The sequence below is a fragment of the Uloborus diversus genome, chromosome 1 (assembly GCF_026930045.1).
Source record: "Uloborus diversus isolate 005 chromosome 1, Udiv.v.3.1, whole genome shotgun sequence".
In the NCBI taxonomy this organism is placed as follows: Eukaryota; Metazoa; Arthropoda; class Arachnida; order Araneae; family Uloboridae; genus Uloborus; species Uloborus diversus.
Window position 1 is genome coordinate 53474570 of NC_072731.1, and position 17697 is coordinate 53492266.

Sequence of the window (17697 nt, forward strand, 5' to 3'; positions counted from 1 at the left end):
GCAGTAAAATCCTTTTAAACCGATAATCTATAAAACACAACTGTGTTGTTTCCCGTTATGGAAAATATTTTTAATGTTTAGAAGACATTGATAAAAACCCATTTCAGCAAAACATTTTCTTGTAATTCAACCCATTTTATTGTTATTAAACTGTGTGCAGATGGAATATTAAAAAACTGTATTTTTTTTGCATATGACGTCACCAATGTACCAATGATGAACGTTAGCATACAACATATTAAGTATTATTAAATTATTATATTAAATACGCATATTATTACTCTGGGAGTTCGATTGAGATAGCTCATTTCTTTAAAAAGATACTTCCCCGGGGAAAAAGTTAAAATATAACAAAAAGAAACAAGAAAGTCTCAGCTTTTCAGGAACTCTTCTCCCGGAAACTTTCGAAATTATAGTTCTTAAGTTGCAGTTTTTTGTGATCTTCGGTAATGTTAAGAGGAGGAAATGTTCAGCGCCCTCCACAGAAAATTTTAGAAATTTCTCTAAAAAAAGCTATATCTTACTACTATTATATATGCGAAAGTTTGTATGGATGTTTGTTACTCTTTCACACAAAAACTACTGAATGGATTTTGATGAAACTTTACAATAATATAGCTTATGCATCACAATAACACATAGGGTAGTTTTTGTCCCGTTATGGGGGGGCAATAAAACACAATTTTTGTATAAATTCTCTAATATGAGGATGAAAAAATACTTGCACATATTAACATTATATGTCCATCGAAAGCTGTGATTTTTCTGCAGAAGATGGCATTTGTTTAAAATTACTAAGTAGAATAATAAACGAGTAATGAGATTTTTAGTTCCATGTTCTAAGGCTTTCCTTAACTCAATGCAGTATTTAGTGTATCATCTCAAGTCCCTGTCAATAGCGACAATTATTCTATTGTTGACTATCTTTGCTTTTCGTCTGACTGTTCGAGGCTTTTCTCAAGTCAAATCTTGAAGTAAGATTTTTGCACAAGTTTGCAAATAATACATGGATTTGGCTGATTATTTTCCATTTTAATGCAACTTTGAGACAATTAATGGGGTTTTTTTAATTTATTTGTGTTGATTGGGCATTCAATCGACCTACAGGAATCTAGCCTAACTTTTTTTTGTGGAATCATTTTAATAGCTAAGGCATTTGGCAATTTTTTCAACTGTCGCTGCTTTTGAAGCTAAAAACTACTCAATACTCTTTCTTGGTATTCACCATATAACCAAATTCCGCCTTTTCTTTAATATTTCTTTCTTTAAATTTGTTAACACGTAAAATAATTCGCCAACTAAATTAAGCAAATCCATAAACAGCACAAATACTTCCATTACTTTGTCTTTGTGCACAATTTCAAACAATTGCAAATTTTTTACTATTTATTGGAAACATTTCGGGTAGCAACATTTTATAATCACCAGAAGTATCTCAGTATTTGGAGACACTATCTCTTCGATGAAAATTAGTAGCACACAGTTTTACAAAGTAGGGAGGGGGAGCCTCATTTAAGGTATCCCAAAACGATTAACGCAAATTTAATATTTTAAATCGCAGTAAGGGATTGCAGGCGGCTACATGTTTTTAAAGTTTGTACTTCAATAGCAATGTAGAGAATGTTTTAGACTATGTTCAAAAAAAAAGGTAAACTTTTTTAGACAATTTAAGTTTAATTTCAAATTTTGGAAATTCTTCAACTTTGTAGATGCTTAAATATCATTTTTTCATTTCTAAAAGAGTACTATTTTGTTCTTCATACTTATTGCCAGTTTACTGTTATCGGTAAGGAAGAAGATCTATTTTTGATCACATCAAAGCGGTGTGTTTTGAGTTATTTCAGTTACAGCAGAGAACGAATAAAAGTAGCGATTGTTTCTCATAATTATTAAACTCAGACCACACTGGGTATTTTTGCTACATTCAATTATATGGTAACTAAATAAAGTTATGAAATAGAGTCTGCCCCCCTACCCCCAGTAACTGGCAAAGAAAGATTTATTTTTCGCCAGGAACGGCCAAATACATGCAAAACATTTTTTTTATAGCATCTTCTGTTCGGAATTATAAATCATATTTTATAAATATGGATTAACAAAACATTTTATGCAGTTTCATAAACTTGGCAAGTCTCTGGCGAATGTATGGTACTGTGGTCCTTTGGCAATAAATAATGGATTTGGAGTTATTATTTTACAGCTTAATGCTACTTTTAATTGCAAAAATATAAAATGAAACTAAACAAAATGACATTTTGAAAACTTATTTGATAGACGCAGTTATAATAATGTGTTCGGGACGAGTGTTGACAAATTTCGGCGGTACAGCCAAATGTAAAAATTCTGCCAAGTTAGTTTTGATAAAAAGATCATTAAGTACTATGAGGTATTGAAGTTAAAATTAATCAACCAAATTAGTGAAACAACACTCTTAAATAACATTAAAACAACTATTTAAATGTAAATTAATCCACCAAATCCATGTTTTATCTCCACTCTTACCACTCTTAGGCGACTACTTAGTGCATTAGTGAATTATTTAAAGTTTTTATGAAACTTTTCATTTTCTTTTTTCTTTTTTGTGTGTGTATTTTTAAGGGTTAATGATGCTAATTAGGTTTTTTTTGGATGTAATGTGCCTATTTTAATGGCGACAGTGGGGCGTATTGCTCTTTCTTTCTTTTTTCCTTTTTTGTTTTTGTTATTTAATTTGTTTTTTATCCTATTGGACCTGTACTGATGAAGATTTCTGGAAATAATCACGACTGAGATCATCAGAGGAAAATGTTATTTGAAAACGCTGATAGAGACCATTCTAATAGAGACTTTGGGGAATTTTTCTCTTTGCGAAATGAGAAGTTTTTTGTGGAAAACGTTAAAAAAAAAACTGTTGTGCTTACTCTGATTTTAATGGTATTTTTACTCTGAACTTTTTGGTATTGTAATCAAGACCGTTTAGGTTATTTAGAAACAGTTCATTTCCTTCTGATGGGGATTTTAAAGGTTTGATGTTCTCACACTAAAGGGACATTATTAGAATCAGGATTTGTACTGATTGTTGACCCTATTTTGGGACGATTTCTCTTGTAAGAAGCTATACATTATACAATAGTTAGATAGCTGGTGTAGCTCTGGATAGTTATTTGAGGGAGATCGGGATTATAAGGGAAATGTTTCACTTTATTTAAGAATAGTTGACCTGACTCGAATTGGATTTTTTGCAAATTACCCAAACTAATTTCTTTACAACTCCTGAACATTTTCGTGATTTATTTTGTGTTGATTTTTTGGGTGTCTTCCCAGTTTTGCCAACATTTCATTTATCCCCCTTTCCCCTGATTTTCAGTTTTAATCATACCTTTTGATACATTTAAGGGGGCAGGCAATTTGAAATGTCGGCAAAACTGGAGAAAAACCATTTTTTGGTAACTATTTGACCTGTACCTGTGTTGACTATTAACTTGAATCGATTTAAAGAAAATACATCAACGTGAGGGAAGCCATGGGTAAAAGCTGGTGAACCATATTTGTTGATGTCAAAGAAAACAACAGGGCTTAGGAAATGTCTTCAACCAAATTTTTATATTGATTTACCTCCTCTTCTCAATGTTTCAAAATTGAAGCTCCAAAAACAAAATTGTTGACTATCTGATGATATCAAGAGAAGAGTTATGGGACTCTACCCTGGAGTTTTTTTAGAATTGAAGTCCTTAAAACCGTGTTTTTAGACATTCTTCAATGATGTAAGAGGGGAGAAAATCAGAAGTTCTCCCCCTTAAATTTAGTGAAATTAGTTTAAAAATGAAAATTTTCCTTGTTCTTTTCTGATATTAGAGTGCTGGGTTTTGAGAGACTTTCAAGAAAATTTTTGAGATTGAAGTCTTAAAAATGCAGTTGTTGGGGATTTTTGAGCTTGAAGCTCCAAATATGAAATTAAAATGATCTTTGATGTTGTTAAGTGACTAATAGGGCATAGTTTTCTTATTTTTAGACAGACTAAAAAAGTGGGAAAATGAAAAAGAGGGAAATGAGAGAAAGAAGGGGTGTGGAATGTAATTAGCTGATCAATAATCTGCAACTGTTGGAAAATTTCAACTTAACGATTTCTTTTTAAAAGAATTAAGGTTTTTTACTAACAATTTTTTTCTTATAAAATTATCTTTGTTTTCACCAAGAGGTGATCTGTTCTTCTCTGGGACATTCTAGTGTGGGCACAGGCTTAATGCTCCACACCCTCTTCTGGTTGAATCACTGAATACTGCATATTCAGTTTGATAGAAATTATTAAGTGTAAAACATGTTGACCAATAGATGTCGCCATAGCAGTATGAAGTGAAATGAAATGAAGGAGAGGGGAGCTCAACAGAGCCAAGCACTGCGACCAGAGGTCTACTGTACTAAACCCCAAACAGAAGTCAGAAAACAGACTAGTAGCCAAAGAAAAATTCAGCAAGAACCTACTGAAAATGTCATGAATTTCCCAAGGTTCGAGTAAAAGATAACCAAGGTGTTCAAACCTGTCAGCAGAATAGACTACACCAATTGCACAAAATGTATGCAACAGTTTCCTCATGAAAGAGGCAAGTCCTGTGCACCTATAACGCTATACAAATTTTTAAGATGTAGTATGTTGAAGTGAGAGTATGACGTATTGTAGAAGAAAGTTATGGAAGGCAAGTAAGTAGTAGAGGTACATAAAGATTATGTGTATTTAAATGCTGTTTAAGGCTTTCACGGCCGGCATCAATATGGGGAGATACCTTTTCCGGGCTTATTGGCCGTGGTCTAATTGGAGTAGAAATTCCAGACGTTTCGGCTTGCTTTGCTGCAGCCATCATCAGTGGTTTGAGTTTGTGAGACTGTTTCCTGGCTTCGGTGGTTCCGGTATTTAAGCAAACTGCTGCTTGGCTGCTGGTCCTGATTGGGAGGCGTTCTCAAGCTGCTGGTGGAATAAGGTTCCTGATTGGATGAGATTCAAGCCGCTGGGTGATCCTGGTACCTGATTGGATGGGATTCACAAGCCGTGGTGGCTACCGGTTTCTAATTGGATGGGACCACAGTTTGTTTTTGACTGTTGTGGCGAGCGGATCCAAGGGTAGGGTGCCATGTTTTTGGTAAATTGAAATTCTCCTCTTTTCTGTTGAAATTAAAGGGGTGTTTGAAAATTTCTATAGCTTCTCGATGAAGACGGGCAAAGTGAGGAGATGTTGTAGCCAAGATTTCTGTGTCTTTAAATTTGATGTTGTGGACTCCTTCTTGTTGACTGTGTTTGGCTACAGCTGACTTATCATAGTTTCCTAAACGGCAATGACGAACATGCTCAGAAAGGCGTGTCTTGATGCTGCGCTTCGTAGTTCCGACATAAACTGATCCCCAGGAGCACGGAATTTTGTAAACTCCAGATGTGGAGAAAGGGTCACGGGGGTCCTTCACCGGGCGATAACAATTCCTAAGTTGAGTGGTGGGCTTGAAAATGGTCTTGATGTTGTGTTTTTCAAGGAGTTTTCCAATTCGGTCAGTAACTCTGTGTAGGTAGGGTAAGAATACTTTCCCTAATGGTTCAGATGGGGTAGACTTCTGTTCGTTATTTTGGGACCTCCTGGGATGAAGGGCTCTTCTAATTTCTCCTCTAGTGAATCCATTGGCTTGAAATGCTAGCTCAAGTTGTTTCAGTTCCTCCTTCCAATGTGTCGTTTCGCAGATTCTTTCTGCTCGGTGCATAAGGGTATTGATGACAGCCATTTTTTGTCTCGGGTGGTGGTTTGAGTTCTTATGAAGGTAACGGTCTGTGTGTGTGGGCTTGCGGTACACTTGGTGGCCCAGCAGCCCAGCAGCAGTTTGCTTAAATACCGGAGCCACCGAAGCCAGGAATCAGTCTCACCAAACTCAAACCACTGATGATGTCTGCAGCAAAGCAAGCTGAAATGTCTGGAATTTCTACTCCAATTAGACCACGGCCAATAAGCCCGGAAATGTTATTTCCCCATATGTGTATTTAGTTTTTACTTTCTTCTATATCTAATATATAGAAGAAAGTATTGGATTCGTGCAAATTTTCGAATTTCGAATTTTGACGGATTCGAACGTTTTGAGGTGTGCTGAGTTCATTTCGACTATTTTTGGAAAATGTCTGTCTGTCTGTGTGTGTGTGTGTATGTGTGTATGTATGTATGTGTGTGTGTATGTATGTGTGTCACGTCTGTGTGTGACCAGTTTTTTGTGGCCGCTCTACAGCAAAAACTACCGCATGAAATCGAACGAAATTTGGTACACATATGTGCCCGTATGTGAACTTGTGCCCATTAGTTTTTGGCGCGAATTCCTCCAAGGGGGGTGGAGCAATGGGACGTTTTTTGAGTTACGCGTGCTTGCTATTCCTCAGGAAGTAACTGGCGGAATCAAACAAAATTTTGTCCATATGTTGCCATTAACAGGAACAGGTGCTGATTCAATTTTGGTGTCAATAACTCAAACGGGGGTTGAGCTATAGAACGTTTTTTGTCGTCAATTGTGACTGCTGTATCTCAAGAAATAATGAACGGAATGAAAGAAAAATTTATCGGCAAGTAGCCCTTAGTAGGTATAAGAGCTGATTTTATTTTGGTGTCAACAGCTAAAAAGGGGGTAGCGCAATTGCCCGTTCTTTTTTTCCATTGTGAGTGCCCTATCTCAAGAAGTAATGCTACGTTCTGGTTGAAATTTGGAATATATGTGAATCCATACGTAAACAGGCTTTGGTTCAATTTTGACTCCAATCGCTCCAAGAGGTGTTGATTTTTTTTTTTTTTTTACGAATAAAAATAGTTTTATTAATGCAACAATAAGAAAGATAAATCGTAATAGATTGTCGTCTGCGTATTTCTCGTGATTTTAATTGTATGGAAATGATCGGAAATATTATCTCAATGATTTAAAATTTTTAACTGTTGCCACTAATGTTTGTTAATAAATAAAATATTTGTAATTAATTCAAGTAAGGCTTTTAAAGTAACTTTCAATTTTCGCTCTTTGTTTTGTTTTTACAATAATTCAGACATTGGGATGGTCGTCAAGTTTTTGCATGTGTAATTTTGTTTCTGTTAGGAATATTGCTTCCTCGTCAAGCATGGGGAGGGATCAGAAAAAGGAAAAATATAGAAGAAAGTTTCGTGATGGCCCCAACATACTAGTTTTTTTTTGTTATGCGTTGTAACAAATGTGTGAAAAAGATACCTGGCCTCCATCGTCTTTCTACCTCAAAAGTAAATTATTAAACTACTAGTAATGATTAAATTGTTATATATTATTCATTTCTTATTCAGGAGAATACATGTGCATATTAAAGGAAAGACCAAATGATGTTTTTGTTACGTTTTGTGTTGGAATTACTTTTATTCACATGGCTTGTCAAAAGTTTGCTACTAAACGACAATTTCTAATGATACAGGTAAGTTCCTTGTCAGTTAAGCAGCAATTTTATCTCGTTAGTTTAATGAGTGTTATGTTTTCTATTAATCATGTTATAATTAAATAGTTACGTGCAGTGGAATTCTTAGCACGGGTATCACTCTCCAACAAACAAAGAAATTTAATGCTTTGTGTAAAAATTATATTCCTATAATTTTCAGAAACAACTCATTCTAATTTCTGTGGAGTAACAAAAGTTGAAATAAATTTAAAGAAAAGTAAATTACGAATGCAATTTTATGTAAAATTTGTGCTAGATGCACATGTAACTGTTACCGCTTTGCTATATTGTGCTCTATTTTCATTAAAATTTTACATATAATTGTAATTTAAAATACATCAGGATAAAATTTCAGAGTTAAAGCATTTATATTTTTACCCGACTGCTCGTGTGTGACGCAAAGAAGGGTAATGTGTTTATGAGTCTATGTATGTATGTTTGTTCCCATGTGGCATTGTACTGGCTAAACCCCTAGACCAATTTAGATAAATCTTACGTCAATCGATTTGTCTTAACCTTGGGAGTGTCACTAAACAAATGACAGTAATCAAAATGCACCATATCAACAACCAGTCGCCATACTGTAAGTTCAGGATCATATCGCAGGCTACCTGTGTGCTACACAGTGTGCGGCAAATGCAGGTTGTATTTTCGCTGCCTGAATTTTTTGTCTACTAAGTCTATTAATTCGATTTTCATCTTTAACATGTTGCATTTGTTTTTGTCGTGATTCAGGGGACTGAGTTTCGCGATGTGTACTCTCTTGATGGGCTTTTTTAGTTTTGGGGAAAAGATTTGGCTTACGACTTTTCCATGCTGTTAATATAGCTGTGGTTGACTTAAGTTCATGCATTTTTGCTAAAGGTCAAGCATATGTAGCTTTAAGTCGAGTAAGGTCCCTAGAGGGACTAATATTCAGTAATTTAAACCAGCGCAAGTTACTTAATAATCTTCATGATATAAACTTTCTCATAAAATGACAAGATTGCAAAATTTGCCGTCTTATGATCATAATAACTAAGTCGATGAAAATTAACTGAAAAGGGTAAAATAAAAAATAATTTAAAAAAAAAAAAGACTGCGTAAAAACCAAAAAAAAACTAAAACAGGGTGGCAACAGATCAGGGAGATCAGGGAAAAGTCAGAGAACTTTATCACTCAGGGAAAAATCAGGGAGATATCAGAGAATTTTGAAAAAATAACAGAAATTCAGGGAAAATTGATGAAATGAAGAAAAAAGATTCTTTGCAAAATGAAGTATTTTTATTCCCTACGAGTTTTTCACCAATTATTTGTTTTAAAAAAGTAAAATTAATGCTGTATGATTATACACTGCCCCATATTTGTGCATCTTTTTTCCCTCGAGGTCGCAGTATTCAATCTTAGGATGAGCTTCCTAAGATTGCTTCTGTGTCTGTAAAGTTGTTCATTTTAGCTAGCTTGAATTTTCCTTCTAAGCATTCCATGCTGCGTAAAATAAACAACCCTACAGGCAAAGAGGAAGCCGTCATTATTGTCTTTGCTCCCTTGCCTTTACTCATTGTCTTGAAGTATTTAGCATACTGTTATCCCAATTTCGAGATAAAATCTTTATTTTTTTAAATAAGGCTGATAAAATCTTAAAAGTTATCACGTGGCATTTTTAGTTTAATAGCTAAAACTAAATTTTGACTAAAAATGATTTTTTTTTTTTTTTGCTATGGTATGTCCAGGGTGGCGACAGATCAGGGAAATCAGGGAGATCAGGGAAAAGTCAGGGAACTTTATTAATCAGGGAAAAGTCAGGGAAATATCAGGGAATTTTGAAAAAATTACAAAAAATCAGGGAAAATTGATTTTATGAAGAAAAAAAAATTGTTTTTTTGCTTTACAAAATTAAGTACTCTGATTCCCTAAGCATTTTCTGCCAATTATCTGTTCAAAAAAAAAGTAAATTTAAGGAGGTGCGATTATACACTGCTACATATTTGTGCAACTTTTTTCCTCAACGTCAAAATATTGAATCTTACTTATTAACCACAGGATGATCTTTCTAAGATTGTTTCTGTGTCTGTTAGGTTGTTTATTTTACCTAGGCTTGAAATTTCCTTTCACGCTTTCAATGCTACGTAAAATAAACAACCGTAGAGGCAAAGAGGAAGCTTTCATTAATGCCTTAGCTTCTTTGCTTTTATTCCATAGTTTTGAAGTTATTAGCGTACTGTAATCACGATTTCAAGAAAAAATCTTGGTTTTTGAATTAATACTGATAAAAGTTTAAAAGTTATTACTTCTTCGCGCTTTTAATTTAATTGCAAAAATGAACTTTCAATTAAAAAACTTTGTTTTTTGCCTTTATACTACTTGTTGTCGCTGCAGATTATAAAGGTTTTCTTTTCTTCAGACTTAAATGATTCTTTTATTTTGTAACCAAGTTGTATTCTTCTTTCATAAATTTTGAAATTAACTAATTGCTTTTTTTTCTTGCATTTCAAAGTTGTTTGTTACAAAGCAATCAAAGATTTTTTTTTGTTACATACTGAAATCATTTGAAATAGAGTTAATTTGTGTACTTAAGTAAATATCTTTATTTTTAATTGTTAAAATGTTGTATTCATTCATTAAAACCTATGTTCTTGATTAGAGAAAAGCTCCCTATGAATCGATGTCAAATGGTTTCATCTGTTTTGCATAAATATGTCAGTTAGTTAGATAAGAATAAGTATATTACTTCTATTCGTTCACTATTACTTGTTACTATTGCAACAATTATTATACTGTTTGAAAATTTAGTTCGAAATAATTTCAATTACTTTTTTGTTCTATCATAAATACACATATATTTTTAAGAGTGATTTTAATCATTTCTTAAACTTCTTATGTTACATGGTTTCTGGAAGTAAAGTTTTTTTTCTTTTTTATATTTTCTATTATCTTTCCATGTAGAAAAATTTAATATACTGTTTTGTAGGTTTTTTTTCAAAAAAAATTAACTTGATATGTTTTTGTTTTTTTTCAACCATTTTATTAAAAAAGTAGCATTTTTTAAAAATATATCTTTAGTTCAACAACTTTACACAACTTAAAACGTTTAAAATACTGCATTTTATGCAAACATACAATGGATTTCAAGTAGAGCGAAGAAAGAAAACCATTATCATTGGTAATGTAAATCAGGGAAATTTGGTGAACTTAATCAGGGAAATCAGGGAAAAGTCAGGGAACTTTTTTTCACAGTTCCTGTCGCCACCCTGTATGTCACTTTAGATTACACGAAGAGTTTTTTTTTCAGACTTTAAAACTCTTTTATTTTAAAACCGTATACATACATATTTTAAAATTAGTTATTGTTTTTGCATTTCAATGTTGTTCATTACTAAAGTGATCTAAGATTTTTTTTCGACAACTAATGAAATCATTTGAAATTGAGTTGTGTACATTAAATAAATATTTTTATTTTTATTAATATTTAAAATGCCCTATTCATTCATTAAAACCTAAGTTCTTGATTAGAGAATAGCTCAGTATGACTGGTTGTTGAAAGATTTCAATTTGTTTTACATAAATATGTCTATTATGTCTTTTAATGATTTACATAAGTAAAACTACATTACTTCTATACCTTAACTATCGCTTAACATTCTTGTAGTAACAATTATACTGCTTAAAAATTCAGTTTAAGATTATTTCCATTTAAATTTTTTAGTTGCATCATGATTAAATATGTCTTTAAGGGTGCTCTTCACTGAGAGTCTGAAAGCTTCAGATCCAATGCTAACCTACGGGGAAAGTTGAATGTTATTTTACAAAATGAAGTTTTCGGGTCAATTTTTTTTCTGAGTATTTTTCAAGCCTATGTCTGTGTATTTTAGTTTTTACTTTTTTGATACGTCCATTCTTCGATTTTTTAAAATTCGAGAAAAAATGAATTTCTTCGAAAACGAGGTATTGTTGGACCTTTCGCTCTGTAAAAAAGCTGCAAATCGTGCTATCGAAATTTTAAGAACGCCCAACACGCAAAATATTTCCAGCTCTCTTTTGAGACTAAGTTTGAAATGATGCGACCATTTCTAAAAAAATATCGGAGTTCCAACCATCTGAAATATTTTCGAAAAAGCTCAATTTCTCTACTAAGCCACGCCTACCACCGGTCCCTCCTTTCTTGAGTGGAAAAACCGGATGAGGTGTATAAGATTTACAATCATTAGCGCAAACGACCGTTTCCATTTACTACTCCCCTCTTTTCCGGAGGCATTTTTCAATGAAGGAATGAATGAGTGCTTTTGAAAGTGAATCCACATGCTTGGAAACATCTTCACGATTTCATTTGTGTTTAGAAAGGATATAGTTTTTAAAGAGTGCTTCTGAGATAATTCTTGTGAATTCTTGTGCTAAATGACCTCCTGAATCCAAATATGACCACCTTTTTCCATTCACACGTCCCGCTTTTTTGGAAATGTCGCCCGCAATTTTTTTCAGTTTTTGACAGTTTCATAGCCTTTATTTTTATTTGGAGGGGAAGGGATCGTTATATTATACATTAATACTTTTCTGAAGGGCTAGAGAGGTGCTAAGTTTGTACGCAAGAACATATGGAGGAAATTGGTTAACTCATGGGGTTAACCAACTACCACTTATTATATTTTTAAAATCATCAAAACCCATCCTTTTTTCTAGGGGTTTGTTTTACAATTTTTTCCCTTATTTTTTTGGCATGAAACCAGAGTATAGGACTCACACCTATAAACCCTATATCCGAACAAAAAAAAAATTCACATTGTAAATTTTAAAAAAAAGGAAGTATCGCATTTTGCGTAAAGTTGCATCGCAGACCTTCAGTGAAGAACCTTTCCGTGTTATTCAAATTAATTCACGGATATAATTAAGATTAAAATGATCTTAAGTATGCTTATAATATAGCATTAATGAATATTTCTATTTCTGGGGATGCACTACCCCCATTACTTTTCACTACATCAAGAAGGCATAAACAATGGAGCTGGTGCATCCAAAGAAAGATAAATATGTATATTAATGCTACTTTATAAGCAAATTTAAGGATGCTTTTCACTGAGAGTCTGAAAGCCGACGGATCCAATGTTAACCTGCGGGGAAAGTTGGATGAAGGTTTTACAAATTCCTTTGAAGTTTTCGTGTAAATTTTTTTCCGAGTATTTTTCAAGCCTCTATCTATGTCGTGTACTTTTTGCTTTTTTGAAATATCCATTCTTTGATTGTTTAAAATTCGAGAAAAAATGAATTTCGTTGAAAAAGGTGGTAGGTACTGTTTGACATTTTGCTCCATAAAAAATCTGGCAAAATATTTCCAGCACTCTTTTGAGACTTTGTTCGAAATAATGCGACCATTTCTAAAAAAAAAAAAAAAAAAACGGGGTCCAAAACCATATTCCAGATATTTACTAGATATTTGGAATCTATTTTTGTCAATATTACACTATGTTACTACAAATGTAAACGCATAAAATGCTTTCCACAGCTCAACAAACATTTTTGAAAATAATTTCTCGAGCCAAACTCGTAAAAAATTCTTTACAAGGTATGTACACCTTGATCATGTAATTCATAATACAGTGAAATTCAGTAACAATGAACTTCAAAATCGGGACTGAAAACTTACTTGGTTGAAACGGGTATTTGGTTATACTGATATACATTGTAACAGGATTTCACTGAATTTTTCTTTTGAAAACTTTCTAAGGAGAAAAATGATACATACCTGCATTTCTTTAAAGCATGAATGAGTATAAAAAAATTGTTTTAAAGCAGGGGTGGGTTCCCAGGGTCGTGTAGCGTTTCTTATTCGGTCGAAACATTATTCCTACCACAGTATAGTTGGGAGTGGATCGAATCTAACATAGCAGTTTTGTAATGTAGGATCTAACGTAGCTTTCACAATGTTGCCAGGTTAGGTCCACACTTAGCGATACTTTACTGACATGTAGGCTACGGGATCACAGGTCCTTTACTTGGTCAAAAATGGGTCGCAACGTGCAAAAGATTGGGAACCACTGGTTTAAATTTACAGATAATTAGAGAACTGATGAGGGAAGGGGGAGAACACTGACCATTTTGTTTTTAACTGGATGAATACACAATGTTCTAAGAATCTTTCGGTAGTCGTGTTACACTGAAATTTTCATAAGCTCAGACAAATAATTTGTCTGACGTCCAAAACATTTCCCTGAAACCTAAGGTTTTTCAATTTTAGCCGGTCTTTATCAATATATATTTGTGTGTATGCACTGTGCAGTCGCGCCTGTTCATAGTGAAGTCTAAGGAACCAAATAACAATTTCGTTTACAGCTTCAATTTCGCTATAAAAAGGTAAACAACAAGAAGGGAACTGAACCATAAATCTTACTAATATTATATATGCGAAAGTTTGTCTGTATGGATGGATGTATGGATGTATGGATGGATGTATGGATGTTTGTTACTCTTTCACGCAAAAACTACTGAACGGATTTTGATGAAACTTTACAATAATATAGCTTATGCATCAGAATAACACATAGGGTAGTTTTTGTCCCGTTATGGGGGGCAAAACCCTCTTAGGGGGGCAATAAAACACAATTTTTGTATAAATTCTCTAATATTGTCATGAAAAAATACTTGCACATATTTAAATTATATGTCCATCGAAAGCTCTGATTTTTCTGCTGAAGATGGCACCTGTTCGAAATTTCTAAGTAGAATAAAAAACGAGTTATGAGCTTTTTAGATCCATGTTCGAAGGCTTTCCTCAACTCAATACAGTATTTAGTGTATCATCTCAACTCCCTGTCGATAGCGACAATTGTTGTATTGTTGATTTTCTTTGCTTTTCGTGATTGCTCAAGGCTTTTCTCAAGTCAAATCTTGAAGTAAGATTTTTGCACAAGATTGACAATTAATACATGATTTGGCTGATGATTTTCCATTTGAACGGAACTTTAATGTAGTTAATGGTTTTTATTATTATTTATGCTGATTGAACACTTACTCATTATCCAAACAACCAGCAGATCGCCAAAATTTTTGCAGAAAGATTTCCGTAGCTGATGCATTTGGCAGTTTTTTCAACGTTGCTGTTTTTGAAGCCGAAGACTACGTCATAATGTTTCTCAGCTTTCACCATGTAAACAAAATATCGCCAATCAAAGAATTTTCAAAAGACTTTTTTTACTGTGTTAAATAATCCAGCAACTAAATTAAGCAAATTCATAAACAGCACAAAAACTTCCATTAATTTTCCTTTTTGCACAATTTCAAACAATCACCAAATTTTATTACTTATTTTGGTAACATTTCGGATGAAACTGTTTAGCGCCATTTTATAGTGACCATAAATATCTCAGCATCTGGCGACGATATCTCTGTAACGAAAATTAATATATCGTTTTACAAAGTAAGGAAAGAATGGGGGAGCATCATCGAAGGTACTCCGAAACGACTTTCGCAAATTCGGTAAAATCGCACCAAGAGCCACAATGATTGAAATCTCCCGAAATAACTAAAGCAAGTATAAGGGGATTACGAGCGCAGCTACTTTTTTTTAATCACTTCGTACTTCATTAGCCATACAGAGAAGGTTTTAGACTCCATGTTAAAAAAAAATTATCAACAGATTAATCTTTTTAAACATGAGAAGATTAATTTCATGTTTTTTAAATTTGTATATGCTTAAATGTAGTGCTTTCGTTTCTAAATCAATACTACTTTGTTCTTTATACTTATTGCTATTTTAGTTTTATGGGTAAGGAAGAAACTCGATTTTTAATCACGTCAAAAAGATGTGTTTTAAATTCTTTCACTTAAAACAGAAAACAAAAGCAAGTAACGATTTTTTCTAATAATTATTACTGACCCAGGCAACGCCGGGTATTTTTGCTAGTGGAAAATAATCAGCCAAATCTAGTACAATATATACGGCTTGAATATTAGTACGAAAAACCAAATTTCTAGTTGAATTTTAATTCAAAGTGTCAAAGGTCAAAGTTTTTTAATATCCTGGATTCAAAAACAAATACATAGCCACAAGTTTTCAATCAAGCAATGCATTTTCTACACTTATAATTTACATCTTTTACTTGTGCTTTTAAGACGTTGTTTTTGACTTTTATCTATTCCTTGCACAAAGCTCATGCTTTTTAAAGTGCGTATTTTATTTACAATTTACACATTTAAAAATTGAAGATATTTTGGAACACCTGATTTAAAATGGTGTTAAAGCTTCATTGAAACATTATCATTACTTAATATTATTCATAAATTGGGGGAAAAAATTCAAAAAAAAAATTAATACCAAACAGAAAAGAAAGAAACATTTAGCATCTAGCCCATAAGCTTTCATTTGAATTTTGACATCTTGAATTTACATTATGTTTTTCACAATCACGAATTGTGGTAGAACCCTACTCGTTGGATTTCATATTTCTACAAATGGTTCCTATCCGAATTATATTTGTAAAAGTCATGATTTGAATACAAGACGTCTACATTCAAATGAATTCCAGGGGCTGGATGCTGGACGTTGTTGACTGAATGCTGTTTTTGTCTGAAAAGTTTTGTGTAAAATCGAGAGGGTCGGGAATAAGTCAAGTCGATGGCGGGAGACATGAACTTCACCACCCAGGAGGAGGGACATGCTCGCGAAGACACGTAGAACAGACGAGTTTGCATTAAAAGCATAGAAAAATAAAGTCGAAAGAACATCAAGAACATCTTTATCAATAGAGATAGATACATGTGTTTCTGTCTTTTACATCATTCAAAAAGTTTTTATTGGGCCTGACAGATTTCTCTTCCACGTTCTAGAGTTATTTGAGTTACCCTAATTTTGCTAACAGTTTAAAATTTCCCCGGGAAGTCGAGAAGAGATCAAAAAAAGAAAAATTAGAAAAATTAAAGCAATAAATGTTAGTACACTCAACAATTTATAAATTCTGCTTCATGAATACTTTTATACAAAAAAAGAAAAATTAAATTGAAATATTTTTTAAATTTAAAGGATAGTATACTAATGTGTGTGATTTGCAAATGTCGGATTATATTTTCAATTCTGTTATTTTTTTCTGAATATAAACGTATGTAAGACATTGTTCATGTTCTTACGAGCAAACAATTGACGTAAGTAGGGAATATTCTACGTAATTGTTACGATTGCTTGATTGATTTCAATAATTTGCATCAATGAAAGCTTGATTGAATGCAGCTATCAAGTTTAGGACTTTGTTTGCACGAAGCTGTCAACATTGTGTGGTAATAAAGAGGTTTCATTTAATTTCGAAATGCGAGCATGAATGAATTTTCTGAAAATTGTGCTTTTAGCCGTTGCTTTTCTCACCATAGTATCCGCAGAAAGAAAAGCATTTCTGATTATTGTTATTGTTATTATCACTATTTTGAATCGCAGAAAGCAATGCATAACTAATGTAACCAAAAATTGAAAACCATTAGAAAAAAAAAAGACCTGAGAAGAAAAAAAAAATAAAAGAAAGTTTTAAAAAGTTATTCTATTCCTTCTAACATTTTGCATTTCAATAAGTCAAAGTACATTGTTCTAAGTGTACTGCAAGTAAACTGCAGCTTGTATTTTTAATTTAAGTACATTATTGCAAGTAATTCCCTGTTGCTCGTGTAATTCCACCCACGAAATGTATTTTCAAATGTTCTCAAACAGGGGCGGCATTTCAGCATTTCATTTGGGGGGTCGAGTTTCTTAAATATGTATTACCACAGTGCGGTAACAAACACACATTAGCTAACAAGAAGTAATCATAAAATCGGTTTAATATGAATAAAAATTAGTGCTTATACGCAATTAAAATTCTGATTCATTTTCTAATAAGTTATCATACAAAACATCTCGATACTGAAGTTTTTATACCTTTTGGAAAAGTTTTAATGCATGTTTTTTGGAATTCAGAAGAGCAGGGAATTGTCTTACTATCAGTACCCAGTGTCGTGCTGTTTTGCCAGTACAGCTAAATAGAAAAGGTTTTTTCTTTCTTTTTTTTTTTCTTTTGCTCATTGTGCTTCGAAAATATTTCTCTAACCTAACAAAAAAATTTCTCTACCAGCTGAGCTGACTGGAATAGTTAAAAAATAATTGAAGTAACAAAGTTATGTATGAAAACACTTTTTATGTCTTGCTCTTCAAAATCACACAGACAACTTAAAAAATTGCAAGGAGCTTAATTTTTCATCATTGAATAATCTAGTCTCGTGGGCGCTCTCAGCTTCAATGAGATGTCATCTACCACCAGCTC

At 33.0% G+C, this 17697-nt stretch overlaps 1 protein-coding gene across 2 annotated transcripts in view; it reads left to right on the plus strand.

Annotated features, from left to right (window-relative positions):
* LOC129229632 (general transcription factor 3C polypeptide 3-like) overlaps window positions 1-17697 on the plus strand; it is a 104045-nt gene that overhangs the window by 61555 nt on the left and 24793 nt on the right. For both annotated transcript variants that reach the window (XR_008581110.1, XM_054863989.1), the window contains exon 24: window positions 7302-7426. Coding sequence is in view for 1 of the 2 variants with exons in the window: in XM_054863989.1 (XP_054719964.1) it covers window positions 7302-7426 (125 nt within the window). In the remaining variant the exon portion in view is untranslated. The remainder of the gene's footprint in view (window positions 1-7301; window positions 7427-17697) is intronic.